Source organism: Epinephelus moara, chromosome 1, assembly GCF_006386435.1.
Source record: "Epinephelus moara isolate mb chromosome 1, YSFRI_EMoa_1.0, whole genome shotgun sequence".
Lineage (NCBI taxonomy): Eukaryota > Metazoa > Chordata > Actinopteri > Perciformes > Serranidae > Epinephelus > Epinephelus moara.
The window spans coordinates 46,073,729-46,099,913 of NC_065506.1; the positions used below are offsets into that span (position 1 = coordinate 46,073,729).

General features: G+C 43.8%; 1 protein-coding gene across 2 annotated transcripts; it reads left to right on the forward strand.

Moving 5' to 3' along the window:
• The first annotated feature begins 675 nt into the window (after positions 1-675).
• Positions 676-24,523, forward strand: bnc1 (basonuclin 1). Of its 2 annotated transcripts, none has more exons than XM_050052263.1 (5): positions 676-1,020; positions 11,546-11,648; positions 13,060-13,295; positions 16,201-18,281; positions 21,128-24,523. In XM_050052263.1, the coding sequence occupies exons 1-5, from the start codon at positions 1,006-1,008 to the stop codon at positions 21,933-21,935; spliced, it is 3,243 nt and encodes a 1,080-aa protein (XP_049908220.1). In that variant the 5' UTR covers positions 676-1,005; the 3' UTR covers positions 21,936-24,523. The 2 variants fall into 2 exon arrangements, with proteins under 2 accessions (XP_049908220.1, XP_049908221.1); XM_050052264.1 differs by lacking the exon at positions 676-1,020 and adding an exon at positions 3,604-3,812.
• The last annotated feature ends 1,662 nt before the right edge of the window (positions 24,524-26,185 follow it).

Below are 26,185 nucleotides of genomic sequence, written 5' to 3' on the forward strand. Positions count from 1 at the left end.
TTGTGGACTGATTTTGGTCAGTGTTGAGGTTTGATACCCAGCCGCAGGTACACGTATTCCTAAAGATAACACAGATTTAGTTTTTGTCATGTGTGAAGTCCCCCTCCTCCCGAGAAACACTCGATACAGACACTGACACATTCCTGACGGCACAAGGCATAACTTGTTATGGAGGCTGTTCACAGAGCTGTGTTAAGGTGAATCCAGACACACACACTGGGCTGTGTGCACCAAGAGGGGCAACGTTGATTTAGGGCATTACTCAGACAGAGAGCGAGGAGAGGGGGAGAGAGGGAGAGTCTCCCCTGACTGCATTAGGAGAGCCTCCAGCCTTTGTGATTCCTTTTGATCAAATCTCTGTGAAAGATGAGTGTCATGCCCTCTTCCAGCCAGCTGTGAGGGGACTGCCCTGTGACTCTGAGGGGGTAGACGTGTGTGTGTGTGTGTGTGTGTGTGCGTGTGTGTGTGTGTGTGTGTGTGTGTCTGCGCGCGTGAAAGAGCACGCACACCTCTATCGGTGTGTGTGTTGTGCGCGCAGGCTAGGGAGGGAGCAGGCAGCTCCTGAGGTGAGAATGCCGAGTGGGAGGATCTCATTCCAATCCCCTGTGCCCAGTTTCAACACACACACACACACTCACACACACACACACACACTGAACATCTTGAGTAGTTTAGAGCCAGTCCACGGCAACATTAGAGGAGAGAAAGCAGAGGAGGCGTGTGTGTGTGTGAGAGTGTGTGTGTGTGTGTGCTGAGCAGTGAGAGTAAAAGCACAGTGACTTCTCTTTTTTGTGGAGTGTTGGTGGCTCAGTGTGTGTCAGTGTGTGTGTGAGAGAAGACAGAGGAGCAGAGTACATGTGTGTCTGTGTTGTTGAAGGAGATGCTGCTGGGTGTGATGGCTCTTTTGCGTTAGCATTTGTGCGGACAGGAGAGTTGGAGGCAGTTGTTTTGTGGGACTCGCGGGGAATGGCAAACTCCACGGTATCCTTGGAAACATCCGACTAAATGACAATGGCCGAGGTAAGAGAGACGGCTTTTCACTGCTATTCTCCGTCTGCTCTCCTGCTCCTCTTCTTCTCTTCCTCACACACACACTCACGCCGCCTGCACACATAAACAGGATATGTTTAACAAAGACAAAGTGGAAGGAGTTTATGTAGATCAGAGTGACAAGCGGGAGGAGTGCAGACTTTTGAGAGGAATATAAATGTTTTATAAATTAGGATTACAAACGTGTGTGTGCGCTACTTTATGTCTGACAAGACACGAGTGCTGATGTCGACTGTAGTTTTGCTGTTATTCCACATTTATCTCTTATATCTCTTTACAATTTCTTGTCACAAGTTGTCACATGGTGATCTACAGAGCTGGGAGCCAAAACTTAAAGCAATATTTCTTTGATACCTTGCTTTTGAGAGATATACGTTCTCAAATGTTGAATGAAACGATCCAAAATGCAAGCAGCTCTAGAAAAGCTTTGTCTAAGTAAAATAGTATGAAACTGAATTTAATGGAGGAACTATCTGATGAAAGACAAAGCGAACATGATTCCAAATCTGTTTTTCGTACCCAGATTTTGGTTTTCAAAACTGTCAGATTCCTTAAAACTTTCTTCAAAAGCACACACAAACAAGAAGCTGAAATTTCCGTGACTTTGAGTCGCTCACAAACACTCGGAGTGAAATTGAAATGTGAGCCTCAGTCACTGTGGACAGAGATTGTCCTCACATGCCTTCAAGAATCCAGAGACAACTCCCGATAAACAGAAACAACTCCCCTCTCAGTCATCCTCTGTTCTCTGTTTCATCCTCTTCTCTTAAATCACACCCTGAATTTTCATTTTCACTCTGTTTTGATTCATTTTATTCAATTTAATGAACTTTTTATTTGTGCATTTTATTTTATTTTTACGTTCCTGCACACCACGTCCACCTTTGTCCTAAAGACAATACGCTCCGGTGAGGAGAAAGGTGTTCGAGGTGCGAGAACCAGCCTCATGTTCTTACCTGGGCCTGCTCTCCATCCACCCGTCTACCCGTCTGTCCGCCTGTCTGTCCGTAGTTCGGGCGAACAGAGCAGCCCGGCCTGCTGTAGCCCGCTGGCTGCTGGCCACAGCCTATTGGAATGTAATTTAAGAGCAGCCTAATGTTTTGTTGCAGCCATAATGTAACAATTAGCTGAGCTGTCTGTGTGGTGGTGGTGGTGGTGGTGTCGGTAGCGGCAACACACTCTCCATGCCTGTTGTGTGTACAGTGTGTGTGTGTGTGTGTGTAATCAGTTGGAGGAGACACAATTGTGGTTTATTCTCTGTTACATTGCAGCGCAGCATCCAGACAGGCTGCAGTTCAACTTCCACAACTATGAAAATTGATTTAATGATGAAACAGATACTGTGTGATCATCAAAGCTGAAATAAAAACCGAATTTGTTTTTGTTTCGGTTGATTTGAAAAGCAAATTCCAATTACTTTCTTATTTATTTCTTCCGGTTTGAATGCCTCTTTTTTTAAAGAATGTATTTATGTGTAAATATAAATCTAAAAGAGACTTTCTTTACGTGATTTGAGCCTCACAATAACCACAATGTTCATGAATTAAAAACTCCAAAAATGCATCTGATGGGATGCGGTGACTATGAAATAATTTTATCAGTAGTTTAATACATGAAAAATAGATTCATAGCAGCTATTTTTAAAGCAAATAAGTGAAGTGTAACCTTAAATATCGCAGAGCAGAGTTTTATTTTGCAAATATCACAATAAATATTAACCATCATAAAACAAATAGAATCCTAAAAAGCATTTGTTAAATCATGATGAAGCTCTGTCATAATTTTGGCCTGTGAGGTGTTTTTTTTTTTTTGCTCGGCGCACATTTTATGCCCCTCTAACAGGTTGCCTTTTTCATTGTGTGAGAGGCCATTACTCCTGCAATCCATGAAAGTGATTTAGATTTATTTTGTGTGTGTGTGTGTGAGACAGAGATGTGAGTGGAGTGGCCCTCTGTGGCTTTCCTTTAACACACTCATGTCCTATCTCTTTATTCCTGCTGCTATCTCCCTCTTTCTATCGTTTGTTTCCTCTTTCCACCTCCAGCTCTTTCTGTGGGTGTCTCTCTGTTCTTCTTTAGTGCTGCAGGGCCCCGGGGCACAACACACACACACTCACTCACACACACACGTGCGTAACAGAGAACGACACACACAGGGCCCCTGCTCGTCTTAACAGAGTTGCACTTGGCTTTGTGTGTGTGTTTATCTGTGTCGGCCGTGGCGACTGTAGCCTGCCAGCCTCGTCAGCTTCATTAGCTTCATGATGGTCCATCCGTGAGAGGATGAGGAAGGGGGGAGGCAGGGTGTGTGTATCTGCTCCAGCCTTTTACCCCCTTCAGCATCTCCTCGAGCTGCGATCCGCCCCTCCTGGCCCCAGCCTACCCCCTTAACACCCCCCAAACTAAACACGCACAGCAGCCACCCCTTGCGTCTACTCCGCGCTGCCACCAAAAGGCTTGTGAGGATTTGTCAGCCAGATGTGACAAGATTGTCAAGAGGCAGGCGAGGAGAGAGGGAGATCTGATATTAATCAGAGCGTAGCTGGGAGCCAAACTCTCTCAGACTCAGTGTACTAACATGTTCCCCTCATTTACTCCCTCTCGGAGCCAAACACTCCCTCCGAGTTCCTAACGGGGAGCCACATACACCAGGAAGCCAAGCAAACTTTGGCTCGCCTGCTTCTTCTTCCCCCCCAACACATTGTCTTCTAAGATTTTTTTCTCCTCTTTAAAGAAGCCAACCTTTTCCTCATGGATATTCAGGTAAAGCTTTGCTACCTTTTTGTCTGTGTTAGTGTTGAAACATGTAGTGTGTGTGTGCTGCCTTGTGATTGACTGCTGGATGAGTATGAAATAATGAGTTTTTCACGCTGTCTTTGGGCTGTATGGACTCTTAATAGGCTCAAACACAGCCTGTCACTACTTGTACTCGCCCAGGCTTTAGCTGGGTTTGTCTTCTCCTTTTCAGGTCCAACGCGCTGTTAAAGAAACGCTCATGGTTTTAAGTTTTCTTATAATCTGAGTGTGTTTCAAAAGCTGTAACTGACATAGAGTTTACTTTAAAGGAAGCTGTTAAAGGCTGGATGGCTTTGCAGCTAAAAAACTTGATGTAATCATTTTGGGGAATCTCACAAGTGAGTGGTTTTTATCTGGTGCTGTGTGTTAAAGTGCTTCCTCTTTCTTAGTGTGGTGACATTAAATCATACGCTGAGGCAGGATCACGTTGCCTGCTGAGCAGCTCATGTATCGTAACCTCGCTTTAACTAACACTTGTCATCAATTAACATTTTACTGCCTCGCTGTCACACACACAACTCGGTCCAAGGCGTGATTTATTCATGAGACACACACTCAAACACACACACATAGAGCCTGTGATCGGCGGTGGGGCCAGGTGTAACCATGAGTTTTGGTGCTGAGGTGGTTTTATTGGTGGAAGTGTGTGTTATTAGCAGGGTATCTGAGTGGTACCAGGAACACTGTCCTCCCACTAAATTCCTGAGTGTTTTCTGTGTGTTCTGGCCGGGATAAGATATTTATTTCCTCTGTGAGTGTGTGTGTGAATGTTCAGCCTTTTTTTGATCGCTGTGCTCCAGTTTGTTTTGCTTTTTTTGTTGCCATGTAAATATATGTTGTCCTTTAATTTCAGAGAGTAAAGCGTGTGAGACATGTGCTAAATGCTTTTGTAGTTGTTTTATTAAATTCCAAAATCACTGTCAGTTTGGCTCTCAGTTTACAGTTTACTGCTTTCATATGTCATTTCCTTTGTAGCTTTAAAGTTAAATACGTCTTTTCTGCAAATTTAAAAGCAGCTCCATTTTATGTCGCAATAATTCTGTTAGTTGATTGTTTTCACAGTTAATTAATCGATCGTTTTGTCGTTTGAAAAGCAGAAATTGAGGGAGAAAACATCCATCACAAGTCTCCACAGCCTGCGGTGTCTTTTTGAAATTCCTTTTCTGTTTGACCAACAACCTAAAATCTGAAACTATGAATTTAATACTGATAAAGAACAGAAAATAACTACATTTAAGGAGCTTTTCAGTGAGTGTTTGAGTGATCGATTAATTAACCGACTGCACCAGCTTTCTAATAAAGCTCCATTTATAAAGGGTGTATGAATTGGAACTAGTTTCTTTGTATTCATGGTTAATAAATGATTTACTGATGCTTAATTAATTATTAATAAACCCTTAATCAAAGCAGCTTTTGGGTTGCAAAGATGGGTGTTAATCCTAGGCACCATCCAAAAAGATTTAGTAACCTGTTAATCCAAGAGTTTTCTTATTAATGTCTTATAACAGATCAATAAAGCATTAGTAACTGATTTATTGATCATTAATAAATCATTAGTTACAACTTATTAATGCTTTATAAAGGGTGCATTAATGGAAAGTCAAGTGACAGTCTGCAGGAATTGGTAGCGTTTTGATCTGCAAACTAACCGCACAAGTCAGTTGTTTGCACATATGTGAAATAGGAAAAAAATTATTATTGATAATAATTATAAACAGCACTATAAACCGTTGTCTGTTTTTCACATGAGGTGTCAGAATCATTTCCACCTCAGCTCTCAGTGTGTGTGTGTGTGTGTGTGTGTGTGTGTGTGTGTGTGTGTGTGTGTGCTTCATGGAGAGTCACCACCAAAGTTTTAAAGGAAATATGTTTAATTTGTACAAAAAGTGAACCGTAAATGAATAAAATCTGCTCCGTGCAGCTCAGAGATTATTTATATTTCCCATCAGGAAAAGTCTCCCTTCCTTTATTTCCCATGTGCCGTAATTGTCTTGTTAACTGATTAATGGCTGATAGTAAAATCTGATCTCACTTGGCCGTCAGTCTGCCTCTTCCTGCGAGCTGCTGATCGCCCTGTTGTTATTCACTCTTTGGCACCAGCACCGCTTGTTTCCCCATCGAGTGTCAGTTGGTGCCGGGCTGCTGCTAATTGATTAGTTTTCCAGCGCATTAGGCCAACAAGTCCCCGTCCATCCCCGAACTGTCTCTGTCCAAGCAGCTGTTCACTTCTGCTGAGCCTCTAAAGCACCGTGGCTACTCAGGACATATGGCAGGATTTTATTTTAAGAGCCAGAAAGGACCATTTCATTTTATTCCTTGTGTGTGTGTGTGTGCGTGTGTGCATGTGTGCGTGTGTGTGTGTGTGAGAAGGATGTCATGGCTGTAGCCCAGCAGTGGGATGAAGATGATGTTCCACTTTGAGCAGATAGAGCATAGCTTCTTTTTTTTTCTTTCTGTTTCTGGTTTAGAGAACATACTGTGTTTTTTACACAGATTAAAGATTATTTCATAAATAGATTGAATTTTATAAACTCTTGATATAATCCCAGCATTGTTAGATGAGATTGAGAGGCCTGAGAAAGCAAATTTGATCAGCTGGGTTGAATTTTAAGGACTCTAATCATATAATCGCTCATTACAATACTCAGATTTACCATGGAAATTATGTAGACAGGTATCTGAAACGTGTCACTGGTGTCTCTTGTGTTTTTCACGGAAAGTTATTTCATACACACTCCTGATGTGGTCGTCATGTGATGCCGTCTTGATGTCGCCCCTGCCTTCTTCACCTCACACTTTTCTCTTTCCTCAACCTCACCTTCCCTCTCTTTAACCTCCCCTCACGGCCTCCATCTCTCCGTCCTACACAGCCTGACCCCTGAGTGTATGGTCCCTCAGCCGAGACGCCTGCAACAAATAGACAGACGCTGAGGGACTGAGGACAAGGAGACCGAATGTGCTTTGACTTTAGAGAAATAGTGTGAAGGTTTGAAGAAGTACAATCTCTAAAGAGACTCAGATAGACCAAGGCTGTATAGGTCCATTGTATCAGGAGATGAAAGATTTTTTTTTCCTTCTCAGGTATGTTTTAAAAAGTATTTTAGTCCTCCTTACTATTCAAAATCTTAGTTTTGCATGAGTCTCAAACACCCAGTGTGCAGGATTTAAAGGATTCTATTGGCAGAAATGGAATATTCATATGTTTTATAATTCAATTCAGTTCAATTCAATTTTATGTATAAAGCCCAATATCACAAATCACAATTCGCCTCACAGGGCTTTACAGCATACAACATCCCTCTGTCCTTATGACCCTCGCAGCAGATAAGAAAAAACTCCCTTTAACAGGGGAAAATATGGTAGAAACCTCAGGAAGAGCAACTGAGGAGGGATCCCTCTTCCAGGACGGACAGACGTGCAATAGATGTCGTACAGAACAGATCAACATGATACATTAACGGTAATCTGTATGACACAATGAGACAAAGAGAGAGAGAGAGAGAGAGAGAGAGATGCAGGACAGATGGTAATGACAGTAGCTTACAACAACATTAATGAAAGTAATAATATTATAATTAATAATATATTATTATCTGATAGTATACATGTGTGACAATAATCATATGTGTATAATAACAGTAGAAGTATATAAATCACCTGGAACTAGGAACTGTTGTGTTTTTGTTATCTTAGAATGAGCCGTTTATATCTACACACAGAGCAGTCCGCCATGTTTCTACAGTAGCCCAGAACGGACAAATCAAACTCTTCCCCTTTGCATTTTCACATCAGGCACATTAGTCTTCACTGCTAAATGTCACCAAATCCTACACAGTGACCATTAACTTAAATCCACTTGCTCATTCCAGAGCTTTCAACCACTTCTCACAGTCTTCATCAGCAGATCGCTCAGTTGTCACGGAGTAAGTTTAGTCGTCAACACACGGCCTGTTCAGACTCTGACATGAGGAAAACTTTAGTAACTGGACCGTAAGTTAATTTGTTTTTTTAAGATTGCTGTTTCCAAGGTGAAGACTGAACGCTCACATAGAGGTTCTGAGTTAATAAAAATATCAGATACATTCATCTAGTTGCCCTCAGTTAATACTGTGCATAAACTTAACAGGCAGCAGGGAGGCAGTGGACTTTTTTTGCTCCAGGTTTTGCCTCACAGGCTTAATGCAAGCTGCACTGACTCTCTTGGAGTTGTGCTCACCAGTGCTGGACAACTCCCGCTCCCCAAAAAACAAAATTTATTATTATTCTATACATTTATATTTATTGTTACAAACAAGAACAAGAGCCAACAGCTTAGCTAACATGCAGTAATATTTTTTTTTTTTAAAGCCAAAAGAATAGGATTGTGTGAATTTGTTTTTATGGCATACTGCGCCCCTTTTCATTTTCTTTACCGCTAATTTACGCCAAACGTTAGATACGAAGATGGACAGAGCCTTTTGTCTGTATTCTGCATTCATTTCGTCCATATTTGTGCACGTTTCCTGAAAGCTTGCAGATACGGACGAAACGTAGCAGTACCACCAGAGATCGTGGGGTCAGTGTAGCGTAGTTAAAGCGTGATAAAACCGCAGGAGACAACAAAGACAAAACAATTAAATATTGGTGGAACGAACTGAATGGGTAATATAGTGAAAAGAATTCACCATCCACATGTTGGTATGTACATAATGGCTACACAAACCACCGTCTGCAACATTGCCTCTGATTAAAGGTACCGTATTACGACTTCGTTCACCGTCGGCTCGTTTGTTGTTGTGTAAAACTATTGACTCTGCCCTCTAGTGCCATCTAGTGGCTGTATCTATGCCAACACAAAGAATGCATGGAGGCATGAGGGCAGCGACATTTGACTTATCTATTTTCATATGTAAATGGAGGATAAATGAGCCTTTACTCTGATGCTCTCCGCATACACTCCATTATGTTTGTTTTTTTTAATTATCAATGCCCCGCCCCTTGGCGGCCGCCTATGTGGCCTGTACGAAGATCTGCCACTGGTGCTCACACTGCAAAAGCAACCACAACAATTTGAATAGCATCATTTTTTGTTGCTGTACCAATAATATTCTTTATGTTTTAATCAATGCCCCCCTGCCCTCTGAAAACAAACCTACATCATTTGTCATTTATTCAACAACATGCACAAACTAAATGCTAATTCAGGACATGTGTAATGAACTCAAGGTGTGTGTAGAGGTGTTTGGGGTTGATGAGTGGCTGCACTGTTACACATCATTGATACAAAGAAACGACACCGTGTTAGCTTTGGCTTCAAAAACCCTGAACCAGCCGCGTCATTCTGTGCAATTAGTCTTCTTGTCATCGACCTCAGTGATGCGTGCGAGCAGCCGTGGCTTTGTTGTGACAACAGAAAAGAGAAAGAGATGGTGGGGAGGCTCGGTCACCAAGAGCCACTGTTGTGTCGGCCCGCCCCGCACTGCCATACTTCCTCCTCTTCTTCTTCTTCTTCTTCTTCTCAGGAACTCATGAAATGAATCTCTAATTAAGATAAACGACCCGGAGCACAGTGTGCATTGGAATTTGCGTGTGTGTGTGTGTGTGTGTTACAGGCTGGTGAGCAGGCAGGGGCACCTGATTGAGATGTATATTAGGGGGAGCAGCAGCAGGAGGTGTGTGTGCACCCACAGTGGGATGGGATTAGCCTAATTGGGCCGTGTTGGTTCTTGGTGCTCTGTAATGATGGGATTATGTCGCTGAGAGATGAGCAAAGGGGTTTTTACACCTCACCACTGTCCGGAGGAGGCTGAGTTAGCCAGCCGGAGATAAAACCCGACAGAGAGGGCGATAGAGAGAAAAGCAAAGCAAACGGATGTCATGGGACTGAAGGCCGGAGCTACCACGCTGCGCTTCAAGGCCAGGTAGCTGCCGCCACCTTCATCTCAGGTCAGTTTATCCTTCCTAATGATGAGAGGTTATTGGAAGGTGAAATAACGTGATCCCAAATCTCAAGGACAAGCCCAGCCTCGAGCGCAGAACCAAGCGGCTGACTAAATGAGGAGGAGGAGGAGGAGGAGGTCCCCTACCCATCCACCCACCCGCACTTCTCTTCCTTCTCCACTCGTGGAGCGGCATGCTTAGCTCCAGCGAGGAGCTAAGCATGCCGCTCATGTATACTAAAACCCCACTGATCATGCATTATAGATGCAGAGGGAGAGAGGTGGCGTAGCGCAGCCACTCCGAGGTTTTCAGCATGTAGCACTAACAACACTGGCTTTGATCATAAATCTGATGATGCTTTTCCTGGTGAATTCCTGGTGTGTAAATGATTTTTTTTTTTTTTTTCCGTCCAAGGCGGAGAGAGTCATTTTTAGTGTATCAGTGCGCTGGAGTCCTCTCCGCAGGGTCACTGCCAAGTCAGCAGCTCCCCACAAAACTTGACTCATTACTGCCATTCACTCCTCACTTTGAGTCTCGACATGTCTGTCCACGTACTGCATGTTTATCCTGAAAAGATAAAACCCATTAGCAGACGAGCTAATGGACAGAGTCTCCTGACCTGTGTGTGTGTGTGTCTGTGTGTGTGTGTGTGCCTCAGGCATCAATTGATTGAGATGGTTTTGGTGGTCTAGGTGTGTCTGAGACCTTTCGTTACTGTAGATACAACCAGCCCTGCAGCACCACTGACACACACACACACACACACACACACACACCTGTGCTAACGCTGCTCTCGCAGGGCAAACCAGGCAATGAGCGATACACAAAGGGAGAGCAAAATTACTTAAGGCAACAACGCTCTTTCTTTTAGTTTCCGTGGGCAACTTGACAGTCGTACATTTTTCATGGAGCTGTGTCAGATAAGCAGAGCTACAGCCGTGCACACACTCTGACACTTCCTCTGTTGCACAGTCACAGCACGATAAGATGACAGGGCAGATTTTGGATTAGTGCTATTTAGTGTTGTCACAATGCTGCAATCTCAAACTTGAAAAATGTATCAAAAAAAGTATCAAAAATTTGAAATTGAAAGCATAAAAATTTAAAAAATATATTAAAAGAAAATATAACAGGGCTATAAATGACAACGACAAGTTTTCTTTGCTCAGTAACACTAACACTAGAACAGCAGCAGGACTGTAGTAAACATTAAAAATAAGAGAAAGCGAGAGACAGCATGAGTATTAAAAAGGTTTCAAATTTTCAGAGTCAAGATGTGTCAATAAATCAATATTTCTGACAACACTTTTGCTATTATTTTTCATACAAATATGTCCACTTGAAAATGTTATACCTTTGGAAAAAGGGTATGAAACAGAAATTTGCGCTGCAACCTTTTACAGTAGCGGCTCAGGTCTCAAGGTTGGATTTGGTAAAATGCAAACCAAATAAAACATCTACAATATTTTTATTTCATGAAATGCTGGAGCCAAAAGGAAAAAAAAATCTGTCTTGGGTTTGAATAATTCAGTCAATATAAGCTTGATCTGCGTCATAAAAGTGTTTGAAAGAAGAAAATACTGAATATATATTTGTTTTGGACTGAAATCATGAATTTGATTCATATCAAGAAGCACAGGGAATTTTAAGTGATAATCAGGTTCTGAGGAGGTTAACACTTTCAAATAGATACGGTGGTGCCGTGTGTTGTAAAAACAGGAATTTATTTTTATTGCATGCTCATTAAAAATAATAAAAACAGTTTTCGTGTGTGTTAACAGGCGATCTGCTGCACTTTGGTGAACTGTAACTGCGACAGCTTCAAGCCTGGGAAGCTGAAGAGGAGGCAGTGTGAAAACTGCAAGCATGGCTGGGTAGCACACGGTAAGAGCTCACTGGAGATGCACACTCTTTTTATTAATATGAGCATTATGTGTTTTTATTTTCAGCAGAATATACACTGTCTCACTTCTAATATTATAAGAGTTTTGGTTTCATCTGAGTCTCTTGTCTCTGGAATTTCTGCCCTTTAAAAAATTAGCAGCAGCATATCTTTAGAAAACGTCGTCCTCTTTGATTAGGATGTCACACAGTTTCCCTCGAGACTGTTTTACCAGTAGAAAAATTAAATGAAAACTGTTAACTGTGGATTATCTGGAGTGACCAGGACACTTTGTGGAAAAATATATTTGACAGGTGGGGATACAGTTTTTATTTTAGGTCACAATTAAGTCGCATGTCTTGGCTGTAAAGTCCCGACTCAGGTCACAAATCCATTATGCAGCATTTCCCAAAACTAATGTGGAAATTTACAGAAATAATAAATGCTGTTTAACTTTTGTATTTTATTACTTTCAAACATACAGTAAAATAAATACAATAAAAATGACAGGTGTTATTTTTGAAACAGAAAAATATGATTATAGAGCTGAATATTTTGCATTTTATCGTCTAATTTTTTGTTGACCACAACAGAATCTAATGAGGTGTCGTCTGTTGTCTCTCTGATGATCTGCACCGACACCTTTTACCTCCGACTCACACAACATGATTCTCAGCATATGTAGTGTCAGGAATTTTGATTTGATTGCGCAATTTTTTCACAGCATAAGTTTTAGTCTTTGGTCGAGTCAAAAGACTGACGTCACTGGTGTTAATATTAAAATGGTGTTAAACTGGTGTAAGTAAAATTTAATGTTTCAAACATTTGTGTAATCTTACGCTAAAAAATGTATTTTCTGCATCATCAGCACCTTCAGTTTGTTTATTGCTGATTATGTGCACATATTTTAAGTAGAGCTCTGCAAAATAATCTTAAACATTAAGCAGCATCCTTTAAAATGTTGACTCATGCATTGTTTTCTAATATTCAGTCGACGTTATCAACTGTAGCATGAACCTGTCCAGATGGTGCATATGTGCTCATGTGATCACTGCACCTAAGGCAGAGTAACACTGAATCTGTGGCATTGGCATTTTGTAATATTAATGAAGGAATTATTTTTTCAAATAATGTTCTCATATTTATTATTTATTGCCTGTATAGTATTCCAATATTTTTATTTTTTTTTATATAAATCACATCTCCAAGCTGTCAGCTTTTCAGCAGTGAACAAAAACCGTTTTGATTTTAATAAAGAGTGGGAATTAAACTTTAATATACGCACAAACCACATTTTTTTCCATAACAATGCATTTTGGTTTTGTCCCATAATAATTAAAAAAAAAACAAAAAAAAACTTATTGTTTGCTGATGCTCAGTCTAGTGTCGTAAAATGTGATGTGTGTGTTGCAGCCCTGAGTAAACTGAAGGTGCACCACATGTACCAGAGCAGCCAGGTGGAGATTGTGCACTCCAACGTGGTGTTCGATATCTGCAGCCTGATGCTGTACGGCACCCAGGCCATCCCCATCCGCCTCAAGATCCTCCTGGACCGCCTGTTCTCTGTCCTCAAGCAGGAGGAGGTCATCCAGATCCTCAACGCACTCGACTGGACGCTGCAGGACTACATACGAGGATATGTGCTCCAGGTGAGCAGAGGGCGGGAAGAATATTAGGAACACACCTCCACCAGCCGGGGCTTCTGAACACCAGTAAAAAAAAACTGTTCAACATTTTGGGAGATGTGCTTATTTGCTGTCTTTGTGAGATGGAAGCAGGGGGAACCAGCCTCGCCTGGCTGTGTTCAAAATTTAAAAATACACCTACGAACAACTCTGAAGTGACGTGCTGAGACTATTTTTTGGCAAATAACAGGGTGCGACGACTGTGTCACAGTGAGGTTGTCAAGTTTGGGACCGTTGTGCCTGTAGAGACCAGAACCTGCCATATCTTGCAGGAGGTGCTACCGTTGCAGACAAGCGCAAAGAAATGCTGAGAGCCAGGGAGACTGAAAAATCACACATTAAAATTCACAATTTGTTCTTTTTAACAATTCTGTTCATGTGCATGAGTTTTATAATAATAATGACAATGACTTTATTAAAGACACAGAGAAAGGTCCATAGCGTACACATTAAAACAATCATCTATGTACAAAAATACAATATAATAAATACTATATATTTAAAGAAAGGTCAAAAAATACCCAACACTACATGGTGAATGTTTGTATAAGAAGACAAAATGCAATTAGCTGCTGCTACAATCAAGCTGGAGAGCCAGTGGCTCCACAGTCACAGTGAAAACCGGTCAGTGAGCGTTCAGTCTTCACCTTGGAAACAGCACCGGGTTGGCCGAGGCCTAGATGATTTTCTGAAACAGAGAGCTGCACATATTGATATATAGGATTTCATGTTTAGGCAGGGCAGGTAGGCGCACCAACATCGATATTATAGCATTATTATAGGTCACATTAAGTCTTTGCAATTTGCTCTTCCTGTAGGAGCGCCACAGGTGGGCAGTATACAGCGTCGTACAAAATGCTTTCCAAAAAGAAAATCTTTACATTAACTGAGCACGTGCTAAATTTGTGAACAAGCATATTAGCTTGCGAATACAACTTGCGTCACTGTCTGTGGATATCTTTATCATCAGATAAACCATGTGCAGGAGTTACAGAAGTGATGCAACAAACTCTCATCCCAACTCGTCATTTAGACATTAAATATGACGCCTCCTGCATCAGTTTTGGACATTCAGGGACAGCGTGTCATTTTACACTTTTCAAAATACATTTACGTTTTCACAGGAAATGCAGTTTCTGTACGACAACTGCAGTCTTTTTCAAGATAAAATTACAATATAGGTATAAAACTTCCTTTTTAGGTTTAATTTCAGAAACTAAATCATGTTGTTAGGTTTAGAAAAAACATTTTGCTTAAAAATCACACAAGAAATAAACTGTGAAAGTGTGGAGTTTGTTTGACCCATCCACCATCAGTCCTGCCCTCTACAGACTTTCTTTATATTACAGCAGTTGCCAGCAAACTGATGCCACCTGGTGCGTATCAAACCACCGCCAATGGCACCCCTGACTGACGCTGACGTCCACTGACAAAGTGCTGGTATTTAAGGAGTTGGGAGTGAGAACAGGCTGGGTGTTAAAGGCCTGTTTTTGAACTTTAGACAGAGTCATGCTATCTGTTCTCCCCTGCCTCCAGTCTTTATGCTAAGCTAGTCAAACACATCCTGACCTTTGCTCTGTGCTAACAGACACAAGATTGATATCAGTCGTCTCGTCTGAATGACCATTCTCAAACTATTTCTCAAAATGTTTGACTGTTCCTTTAAATATCAAAAACACGTCCAACATAGTACATTGTGTAATTTATTTCAGGGTGAAAGAGCCTCTAAAGGCCAACATGCAACCCCAAAACTCTGAGTGAGTGTGAGTACATGAAGGCAGAGACAGAGGGAATTTCTGAGGAAGACGAGGGAGGAGGAGGAGGGAGAAGAGGGGTCAGGAAAGCATGGCCGCAGACAGGAGAGAGTAGGCATGTGATGTAGTGACCAGTGCCATGAACTCTCTTGGTACCCCGCTGATGCTTGTTGCTGTGCTAGCACCAGCTCGGGGAGGTCTCCAAACTGTGCCGGGTAGATTTGTAAATATTATGTCTTTTGCTTCAGATTTCCTCTCAAGCTGGAGCCAAGCCGGCCGAGCCGAGCCGAGGCCTGGGCTGCAGGCACTGTGTCAGAGCAGCGAGCTCTCACTTCGATTAGTACATCATCAAGTATTCAAGTTGGGCTGCGTTTAATTCATGTTAGCTCATCTAATGGCGAACGTAGAGTCAGAATCCTCGACAGGCGCCCAATGAATGCTCTGTGATGAAATATTAATCACGGTTACGGCACGAAGCCGCTCCTCACTTTCAAAGGCACTCGAACTCACATGTGATTACTGCTGGGCTAAGGGAGAGAGGACCGCTTGATCAATGTGAGCCGCCCTCTGATCACCCCTCCCTAACTTGCATGTCTTTATATATATATATATGTGTGTGTGTGTGTGTGTGTGTGTGTGTGTGGTATGTTTGTGCACGTATTTATTTTTGCACGCCTTTGGGAGTGTGTAAGCGTACGTGTCTGCTGGTATGCATGTCTTGACCGGGATGTGTGTGTGTTCTCTGTCTGCTTCTGCTGATGCAGAGCGAGTAAATCCACATGATTTAAATGAAGAGAAATGACCTGCGAGATGAAACACTGTGTGTCTGTGTAATGAGGGTTCTCAGGGTTCTGCACTGCCCGCTTGTATTAACACTCCATCTGATTCCTTTATTTAGCTGCCATGCCAGTCTGCTTTATAGGGTGTGTCATCTAACCCACTCTGTGAATATGTATGAGCAACCCAACAGACACTTATAATGCTAATGATGAAATTGCTCTCTCCCCTTTCTCTTTTTTTCACTCTCCCTCTCCTTCTCAATCTATTTCACACCCCTGCCCTCTCCCCTTTCCTGTTCCGTGCCGCTGTTCCCTTTCTTCCTGCCTTGTCTGCAGGATATAGCAGGAAAGGTACTGGACCGCTGGGCCATCATGACGTTCGAGGAGGAGATTGCCACGCTGCAGCAGTTCCTGCGTTTCGGCGAGACCAAGTCCATAGTGGAGCTGATGGCTCTGCAGGACAAGGAGGGCCAGGCGGTGTTGGTTCCCAGCACCCGCACCAACTCAGACATCCGCACTTTCATCGAGCGCAACACCCCACGCACCGCTGCCAACCTCTCCACATCCAAAGTTGAAAAGCTGAGCAGCAGCAGCATGCACCACTTTGAGAACTTTGTCAACAGCATGGCGTTCATGCTGCCCTTCCAGCTGTTAGGCTCTGTTCCTGCACCGTTTCTGGGCTCACCGACCGGGGCACCACAGCAGCAGCAGCAGCACCAGCAACACCAGCAGCACCAGCAGCCATGCCGCGGGTCAATGGAGCAGCAGACTCAGAGAAGAGACGATCAGTGTCGGGATGGTTTAGGGAGGGACAACCCGCTCTCTCTTTCACACCCTCCAGAGAACAGCCTGCTGGGATCCAGCTCCGTCTCATATGCTGGTGATCTCGACCGAAGTGGAGACAAGACGATGGACAGCCTCTCCACCACCACTAAGATCGAGGCAGAGGACTTCTCCACGAGTGACAACTACTCAGATGGACCCTCCACACCGTGCACACCCTCTATGAGCTCTGATGTAACACAGATGTCCCCCGACGGAAAGCTGCGCTCTCTGGACAGGAATGGGAGCGGCGGTGGAGGGGTCTCAGGAGGCGGTGGGGGAGGATGCTCTCTGAAGAAGGGTCGCGTGTTTTGCAACGCCTGTGAGAAGACATTCTACGACAAAGGCACGCTGAAAATCCACTACAACGCAGTGCACCTGAAGATCAAGCACAAGTGTACCATTGAGGGCTGCAACATGGTGTTCAGCTCGCTGCGCAGCCGCAATCGCCACAGTGCCAACCCCAACCCGCGGCTACACATGCCTATGAACCGCAACAACCGGGACAAAGACCTGCGGGGCAGCTTGTCTGCTGACGAGAGCTCTCAAGGAGAGAAGAGGCCTGAATATGGAACCCCCATCCCTGTCTGCTCCTCAGAAAGCCATAAGTCAGTGCCCAGCTACATGGTGAGCCATGTGGACACCGGCTCTAAACTCCACAGCAGCTCATTCCCCAGCATGGGCCAGAGTGGCATCCTCTTCCCTAACCTTAAAACAGTACAGCCAGTCCTGCCTTTCTACCGCAGCCTGGTGACCCCGGCCGAGCTCGCCAACACCCCAGGAACACTCCCCTCCCTCCCTCTGTTATCCTCCTCTGTGCCCATCAAACCCATCATGGCCCCTGAACCCTGCATTACAGACCCTATACCAAAGAAAAAGTCTCGCAAGTCAAGCATGCCAATAAAGATAGAGAAGGAAGTGGTGGAGCGAGATGAGCAGATGGATAAGGGGAGCAGCTCTGAGGACGAGGCTCCTCTACAGGGCAGGGACAGGGAGGAGTGTGATGGAGGTCGAGCAGAGGGGCACATGTGTGCTGGGGAGGAGAGGGAGGCCAGAGGGGCTTACGCTGGTGAAGAGAAGGAAAGAAAGGGCGCCAAGCATCTGTTGGACCAAACTTTAGACAGAGAAATGACAGCGAGGGAGGATAAAGATGACGGGCTGAGGCAAGCTGAAACAGGGGTCATCACCTGCGCATCCTCCCCCTTTGAGGACAGACTGATGGACAATCACTGTGACAACAATTTACTCAGTCAGGAACCCAATGGCAACGAAGAGCGGGAGGACAGGGAGCATGCTAACACTGACAAGATGTCAGAGCTCAGATGGGATGAGGGTGAGCACAGGCTGACTAACGGGGGCGCTCTCCAGCTCATAGACCGTGAGAGGGAGGGATCGGACGGCTGCGTGGACAACTCCGATCTGTCTCAACTCGACCCCAACGCTGACCTGCCACACCACTGTGAGATCTGCAGTAAGACCTTTAAGAACCCCTACAGCGTCAAGATGCACTACCAAAATGTCCACCTGAAGGAGATGCACATGTGCACGGTGGACGGCTGCAACGCCGCCTTCCCCTCCCGCAGGAGCCGAGACAGGTGAGAGGCAGCCATGTTTGGGGTTCTGAAAGATGTAGTAAGGCCCCAATCAGACAGAACGTGTTTAGCACAGGGCGCACTGCACTGCCTTTTCAGTCGAAGCTCAGTGCACATTTTGTAGCCTGCTGCATCTTTGTTGCTTGGCAACCACTAAATCACAGCTGTTATACTGTAAAGTTAACTCAAAGATCTGTACCTTCAAATCTGCGTTAAGAAAAGGACAGGTGTAGGGCTCTTAGGGACTGGACACAGGGAAGCAGAGATCCATGTGGGTACATGAGACTGTCAGAAAGAGGAGGGGAGCACCAACAGCTGGTCCAGGCGCTTTTCTTGAATATTAATCGTTCAAGCTTAATTTTAGGATGAGCTGGGGACAGTTGACAACCTGATTATGGTTGGTAAAAAGTTAGAAAATAGTTGAAAGTATGTCTTCCAGCTTGCCTAGTAGGGTGACAATGAAAGTGAGCTAACGTTGGCTTAACACTATACAATACCACGTGTTGTTATCGTCACTGCAGAAGGCCTGCCTCTCAGTTCATCTGATTGGAAAATAGTAAAAAAAATGGAAATTACATTAGGCACTTAAAGCCTGAGTGTTGGGAGTACCCCAGGGTTCCATCTTAGGACCGCTGTTGTTTAGCGCATACATTAATGACCTTCCATCCGTGTGTGATGAAGTGGGGACCCTGATGTATGTGGACAATACGGTCCTGCGGTATACTAGTGGGAAAGATCCCGAACAAGTGGCTACTAAGTTGTCATTGGTAATGGAAAAAGTTCCACAGTGGCTTCAGTATTCCCATCTCACACTTTATACTGACAAAACAGAAGAAAAAAAAACATTGTCCGGCTGCCACCAGCTGATATCACTATCTGACCTGTTGAAAGTAGCTGTCTGAGTTATGAAATGGTTCTGTGCGCCCTGTTCCTCTATCTTGTCGCAGCTGTGTCCCCCAGCCACATTTCCTTCACTGATTCTCGGTCAGACGTCTCTAAAAGCTCTGACAGATGTGTAAAACACAGAAAATCAAACCTGTTACGAAAATTTTAATGACGGACGAAAGTTTTGGACTCAGGGTTGAATTCACAAAGAATGAACTGCGGCCGCTGATAGCACCTTGAACTGCACTCCACTTGCACCCGCAGTTTGCTCCGTCTTAACGTCCTATTCGCAAAGGATATTGCGCTAATGATATACCAGCGCAAACACGCCCACAAAGTTTGGCAGCTGAGTGCAGTTTGCCCCTGATTTGTCCCTGATTGCAATCAGCCACATGGCAAAGTATAAATGCTGGCTTTGCGCCAAGAACACCGTGGCAGAACAATGGCAGACTTTGTTTGGCAAAGTACTGAATACTGTATACCCTCATGTAGTGATGTCTGCTGGTGAGTCAGTCTAACAGTGTCGGATGGGTTGAGGCTGTGGATTTGACCAAGTTTGACCACTTTATCACTATTCCCTCTCACTTGTAGCTGTTTTTTCGTTATCTTTTGAATTTAATATGAATTATGGAACCGTTTTTGTTCACGTTTGTTTCCCCCGTTTCGTAAAATAAATTATTGAAAGTTGCTTTTGAAGTGCGTGACAGAAGTGCGTTTTGAGAACGACCGCAGACTGTCACCTGTTCAACGCATCAATATCTTCGGATGCCATTAAAGTAATAATGATTATAATAATAATGTCAAAATATTATTTACAGACTGATTTAACAGACGATCACTGCTGCCACGATCACTGGAAAGTCTGGACGAGAGGCTTCCACAGAGGAGCGCCCAGTTTGCACCAGCTTTCTAAAGACGTTATTTACTTCACTCAAACTGTGTGTGGCTATTAGCGCTGGTGATCGTGAATTAGACGTTGTTTATCAATGAGGCTCATTTGCATAGAAGGGCCAATTTTTGCGGCAAATATATGAATATTGCCTCATTTAAATACATGCAAATAACACCGGAGCACCGAGACGCAATCTGCTTGGCAGCGCAGTTAGTGGAGCATTTCATCCTCTGCGCGTGCTTTGTGAATTAGACCGTATCTGTTTGCTCCATTTTTACCGGTTTAGCGGCCGCAAAAGCCACGCAGTCCTTTCGTGAATTAGGCCCTCAGTGCGCAAACGTGATTGACACAATGTGAGGTCATATTTCTTTTTAAACATGCGACAATTTGAGATGTAAAAAACGGACGCAGTGTGCAAAGGCTTTAAGTTTAAGGTATTTTAACTCGAGGCGTGGAGGGTGCTCCTGCAAAAAGACGAGGTGCATATAGTGTAAAAATGTGAGGCGCTCAGCAACGCAAAAGCAGCGAGCAAAACGCTTCACTCTCATTACCATTACAAAAAGCCACCCCAGGCTGCTAAAACTCACTCTGTCTGATCAGGGCCTTAGCCTGTATGTTTTACTGTCTCCAAAGGAGCAAGAATTCAGATGTCACCTCGGTGATGCTGTTCAGTTCATTCATTTTGCAGTTTCCTTGTGGTTCCACTTAGCAGACACCAGCAGATCAGTGGTTCTCAACTATAAACGTGAATGTGCTGGCAGGAAGGAGGAGCTGAAATCAGCTGCTCTAGTTTGGTTCGAATGGAAATAGCAGACTCTTGAACCCTTAAGCTCAAATTATACTTTACACAGAATGCAGTTGGCAGAAATGGAAAAAACGTCTGATTCAAACATCATTACAATGTCTAAAAGACATTTTTCTAATGCTTTGGCATTTTCGGGCGAACAGTGCCTCAGGCAGCTGAGCATGACAATAAGAATGTTTCTTTTTATAGTATTTCAGGGTGAATCGGACAAAAGACATTCACCATGTGGTTTTAAACACATCTCATTGATTTGTTTTTTATCTACAGACACAGTGCGAATTTGAACCTGCACCACAAGCTGCTGACCAAAGACTCATTCAGCCCAGCCAACACCCTGTACCTGCCCTCATCCCACTGTAAAGACAGAGACTCTGTTGGCCTGGACTACTACCAGGACCAGCGGGACCTGCTCCATCGAGAACCAACCAGCCAGACCTCTGTCATCTTCCGAGGACACAATCGCATGGGCCTGGTCTTCCCAATGAGCAAAATGTCCACTGCACCAAACAGTGCTGAAGCATCTCCCCTGGGAGAGATGGAGGGATTAGGAGGAGGAGGAGGAGGAGGAGGTGGAAGTGGGGAGGATGGGGCAGTCCTGGACCTGAGCACCTCCTCCGCCGCTCCACCTCGCGGCGGCGGCAGTGCTCGATCTTCCTGGGACTCAGATGGTGCCGGCAGTGAGGAAGGGGAAGGGATTGAAGAGGATGAGGAGGCGCTCCCCATGGAGGACAGTGAGGAAAGCTGCGATGGGATGGGTGTGGGGGGGCCTGGGGGCGAGGAGTTGGCACTCGGGGGAGAGAGGACCCTGAGCTGCATTGGGAATGGGCAAGGCGGACTTCAGGGAGGTGGGGGTGGATCTCCGATAACCTGCCACGTCTGCCAAAAGGTCTACAGCAACAAGGGCACGTTCAGAGCTCATTACAAGACTGTCCATCTGCGACTGCTTCACAAATGTAAAGTCCCCGGCTGCGACACGTCCTTCTCCTCGGTGCGAAGTCGAAACAGGCACAGCCAGAACCCGAACCTTCACAGGAACCTAGCTGTTAGTTCAGGTGCCACCATGGACCAGGAGTAGGGATGTGAGCTCATACGCCAACATGACTGATTTTCCTAATTGTCTTTTTGTTGTTGTTGTTGTTTTTGGGCACCTAAAGAAGGCTCACCAATTAGCACTTTTTAAATTCCACACCGTCGTCCATCCTGTCATCATATTTCAGAGAAAGAGGAGCAAAAACAAGTACAGAGTTCTTCTGCTGTGACAAATGAAACTCGATTTTGTAACAAATAATTTTTTCTGCAAGGCAAAAATTTGATAAAGCTTTTCACACACCTATCTGTGTTTACACATCAACACACAAAGAATAACTGAAACAATCACTTGTCAGTAAATTAATTTTCAACATTGAGAAATACGACCTTAAAGGAACAGTGTGAAGGATTTAGTGGCATCTAGTGGTGAGGATTGCAGATTGCAACCAGCTGAAACTTCTCCCATGTGCCGAACGTAAACTCAACAGTGAACCATTAACCGTCAATGAGTTAACAATATTTTTGAGCGGTTACACGTCATGCTATGGGTTAATTTTGCTACTCTGCAGTTTAACATTACTGGGCTGTGCACCACCCAGGTCTGGTGGGAGCTAGCCAACTAGCGGCACTGCTCATTTGGCGATTACCGCCAGTAACGCCATCCCAACCCACCAACCCTGCCGTGGAAACATTGTGCCCACCCTCCGGTCTCGGCCCAGCTCCTCCTGGTGAGTAAGTGGCTCAATTTTGAACTGTTAAACCTTCACTGTTAGCTTTGGTGCCACCCTTAGCGGTGTCGCAGGGCTAGTGGTGCCAACATACTTAACAGTGCTGAAAGAGTACTGTGGCTTGAAATGAAGCCACTTACTCACCGGGATGACCTCAGGGGTGACCGGAGGGTGGGCACAATGCCTCCGCAGCAATGCGTTCTGCCACTGGGACGACGTTACAAGCTGTAATTGAGAAAATGAGTGGTGCTGCTAGCTAGCTAACATTAGCTTCCACCCAAACCAGGTGGTTTGCCCAAGGAACCAGAGATCGGAGGGTATGCAGTGGGCTCGTTTCCACATGTTAACATGGCTGGCCTGCTGTCTGACAGCAAAGCCAACAGAAATAAAAAAAAGAAGACATTTATATCACAAAACATGAAAATTTCACCACCTCTAAATGATGGCGCTAAAGCTCACTGAGGCAAAGGAGTTTAGGCTTAAAGATAAGGTTTCTTGTATTTCACGTCTTTTTTTATTTTTTTTTGGCATCCCTAATATTTAATATCTGCCAGTATATTCCCCTAAATCTCACACACTGGACCTTTAATGAGTCTCAATCTTTTGTTGTAACGCAGTACTGATTTCTTTGCTTTGGTTTACCTACAGCCCAGGTTAGACTTAAAAAAATCATTAGTATGAACTGAATTTGTCCTTGTGTTGTCCAGGTGAGAGTTGAGCCATGAAACTGTGTCATGGGAGTTATTTTTTCTGGTGTTTTTGTTGTCACATGTCCACATCTTCCCTGTGAAGCTGTGCTAAAATGTATTGATCAAAAGCAGTAGTGAAGTAACATGTGTCTCCATGTGTCATTTCATCCATCTGGACATTCAAAAATAGTCTTTGTTGAGAAGCTATAGTGTTGTGAGCTTGACCAATAAGTTATTGTATGGTGTTAAATATGATCCGTCTTTACTGTTCTGGTTGTTGCATAACTGCTAATGTTGACCAAAGATTTTTTCAGTCCACAGGTGTGTATAGAAACCCCTTCGTACCGTGTGAGGGGTATGCAGTATTAAAAGGGCCCGCCCACTCGTGTCTCATCTACTTTGTGATTAACAGCAGTGTTAAGGGGTGGGCTCGGTTGTAAAATAAAATCCACCTAAAACACAAATAAAACAGAACAAAAAACTGCTTTTGACTGATCGCGGTGAAAAAAATCTTGATTTCGGTGGTGTTTTTGTAAAGAAACCTGCTCGTGGGACTAGACTTGATTAAGGCATTGCTCTTGTATTATTTGTGTGGTTGCTTGCAGTATCCTGACTGACTGGACCAACAGCAGGAAGAGACGCTGTGTCTGGAGGCTAGAAGCATGTACTGTGAATGAGTCAAACACTGAGAAATAATAATAAAAAATGCAATTTATAAGAACGGCCCCACACATGAGCACACCCTAAAAAAAAGAACTGGTAAACAAAATGTTTATTGAACTGTATATTCTGTGAATAGAGTAATTTGTTATCTGAAAGAAACCAAAAAATATACTGTATAAAATAGGTAAATTTCACCACTAACATTACATGTTTGTTTTGTTTTTCTAAAAATGAATGAACAAGAACATTGTGTTGTACATGTCTGATTATTTTACACATGGTCTACTGTTCTGGTTTTGCTCTGCATATTTTTTTTTCACTCTGTATTTAAATGCAATGGGTCGGATTTAAGATCCCATCTGTTTGTTGTTTGGATTTGTTAAAAAAGAAAAAGAAAAACAGGAGCAAAACTGACATTTGTTGATAGGTGTTCATGTTTCCTTTGATTTAGTGTTACAATATTCATTCCAATTAAATAAAAAGCCATATGTTTGCAAGCCTCACTCCATTCAATTTTCTACCCATTAAACAAATAAACACAATCATTACTTGTATCATTGTCAATGAAATAATGAAATGTATAGCTCTGTATAATATTACACAAGTTTAGCACAAATTTGCTCATACATAGAAGGTTTTGGGTCATCACATGCCGTCAGAACAGTTCCAGTGCGCCATGATTCAACAAGTATCTGGAACTCTACCGGAGAGACGATCACCATTCTTCCCAAAGATATTCCTTCATTCTGTGTTTGGATGATGGTGGTGGAAAGTGCTGTATAGAGACTCATTTATGCTCAACGTTAAATGCATACATGAACACGAACGGAGCTTTCTGTCCATACTCTGCATTCTGTATTTGCGCACATTTTCTGAAAGCGTGTGGGTAAAACAGAGCCAGTGGAAATCATGGTGGCAGTGTAGCGTAGCTCAAGCGGGACACAATTGTAGGACACAACAAAGATATTTTAAATATGGTGGAACGGAACGAATCTGTCCGCGTCATGATGTATTTCATAGCCTCACCAATCCAGTCTCACTCCAGAGTTGTTGAAAACCGGCACTTGGTAAGTGACTTGTGGCGTCAGACACCAACAAAAAAAGCCATCCTTTCACGTCGGCATGACACGCAGCCGATCGCCGTTATTGTTTAATGGTGCAGCGGGACAACAATGAAAGTTAAGGCAGTGGAAGACCAAGTAGAGCAGGTGGTAGGGGTGGGAGAGGGGTCCAACAACCACCAACTTTCACCTGACAGGCCCGTGTTTGCTTCCCAGTCTTTGTGATTGAAGCTCCTATCATCCATTCCCCAACAATGAACCCTCTTTCAAAGTCCGTTAGATCTTTGTCTTCTTGCCATCTCAATATAAAATCAGAATCACCATGGCCTGCAACATGCCACACAGCATGACTGGATGTTAATTGCTTAATTGTACCATTGTACCATGGTCTGTGGACTCCCGTTTTGAATCCTTGAGTTCCAACACATTCTCACTCCGACCTCGTCGCATATCGACGTTTGATCATGGGCTTTCCACGTCACAATATGACATGCAAGGCACCCAGGGTGTGTTGGTTGTTGACATTCTGGGATGTCAAAATACACTTCCTTTTTCACTTGAAATATACAGTTTATATACAATCTCTTTCAAAATAAAAGCACTATATTGGTTCAACACAGCAAGTCATTCCTTCAGCAACAAAAGCACATGGTTGGGTTTAGGAAAAAAGAACAGGGTTTGGCTTTACAATCTTACAGGAAGCAAACACTAGCCTCCTGGAGGAAAGTCGGTGGTTGCTAGACCCATCCACCACCCCTCCTACTCCCCTCCTACTCGGTCTTCCAACACCTTAACTTTCATTGTTGTCCCAACGCGTTTCCCCCTGATGCCGCCAGGCACTGTTAAACAATAATGGCGTCCAGCCACGTACCGTGCTGATGTGAAAGGACGGCTTTTATCGTCAGTGTCTGACGCTGGAAGTCACTGACCAAGTACTGGTTTTTGACAACGAGTTCAGCATTTTGGGCGTCCCCATCTTGGATTTTTGGAGCCAGAAGAAAAGCGAAGTTGGTTGAGAGGGTGGAGCTATGGAAGACGGAGAGGTAAATCTGACTAACAGACTTGCAGACAACCTGTCATTCTTAATTATGAGTCATTTTAAGCCTTAATAAAATGTACTGGGTGAGTAACATAAAAATTCACCCTGTACAGTTG

Coding starts and splice junctions, on each gene's coding strand:
- bnc1 (XM_050052263.1), top strand. Junction 13,296..16,200: donor TACGAGGATATGTGCTCCAG/GTGAGCAGAGGG, acceptor CCTTGTCTGCAG/GATATAGCAGGAAAGGTACT. Junction 18,282..21,127: donor TCCCGCAGGAGCCGAGACAG/GTGAGAGGCAGC, acceptor TTTTATCTACAG/ACACAGTGCGAATTTGAACC.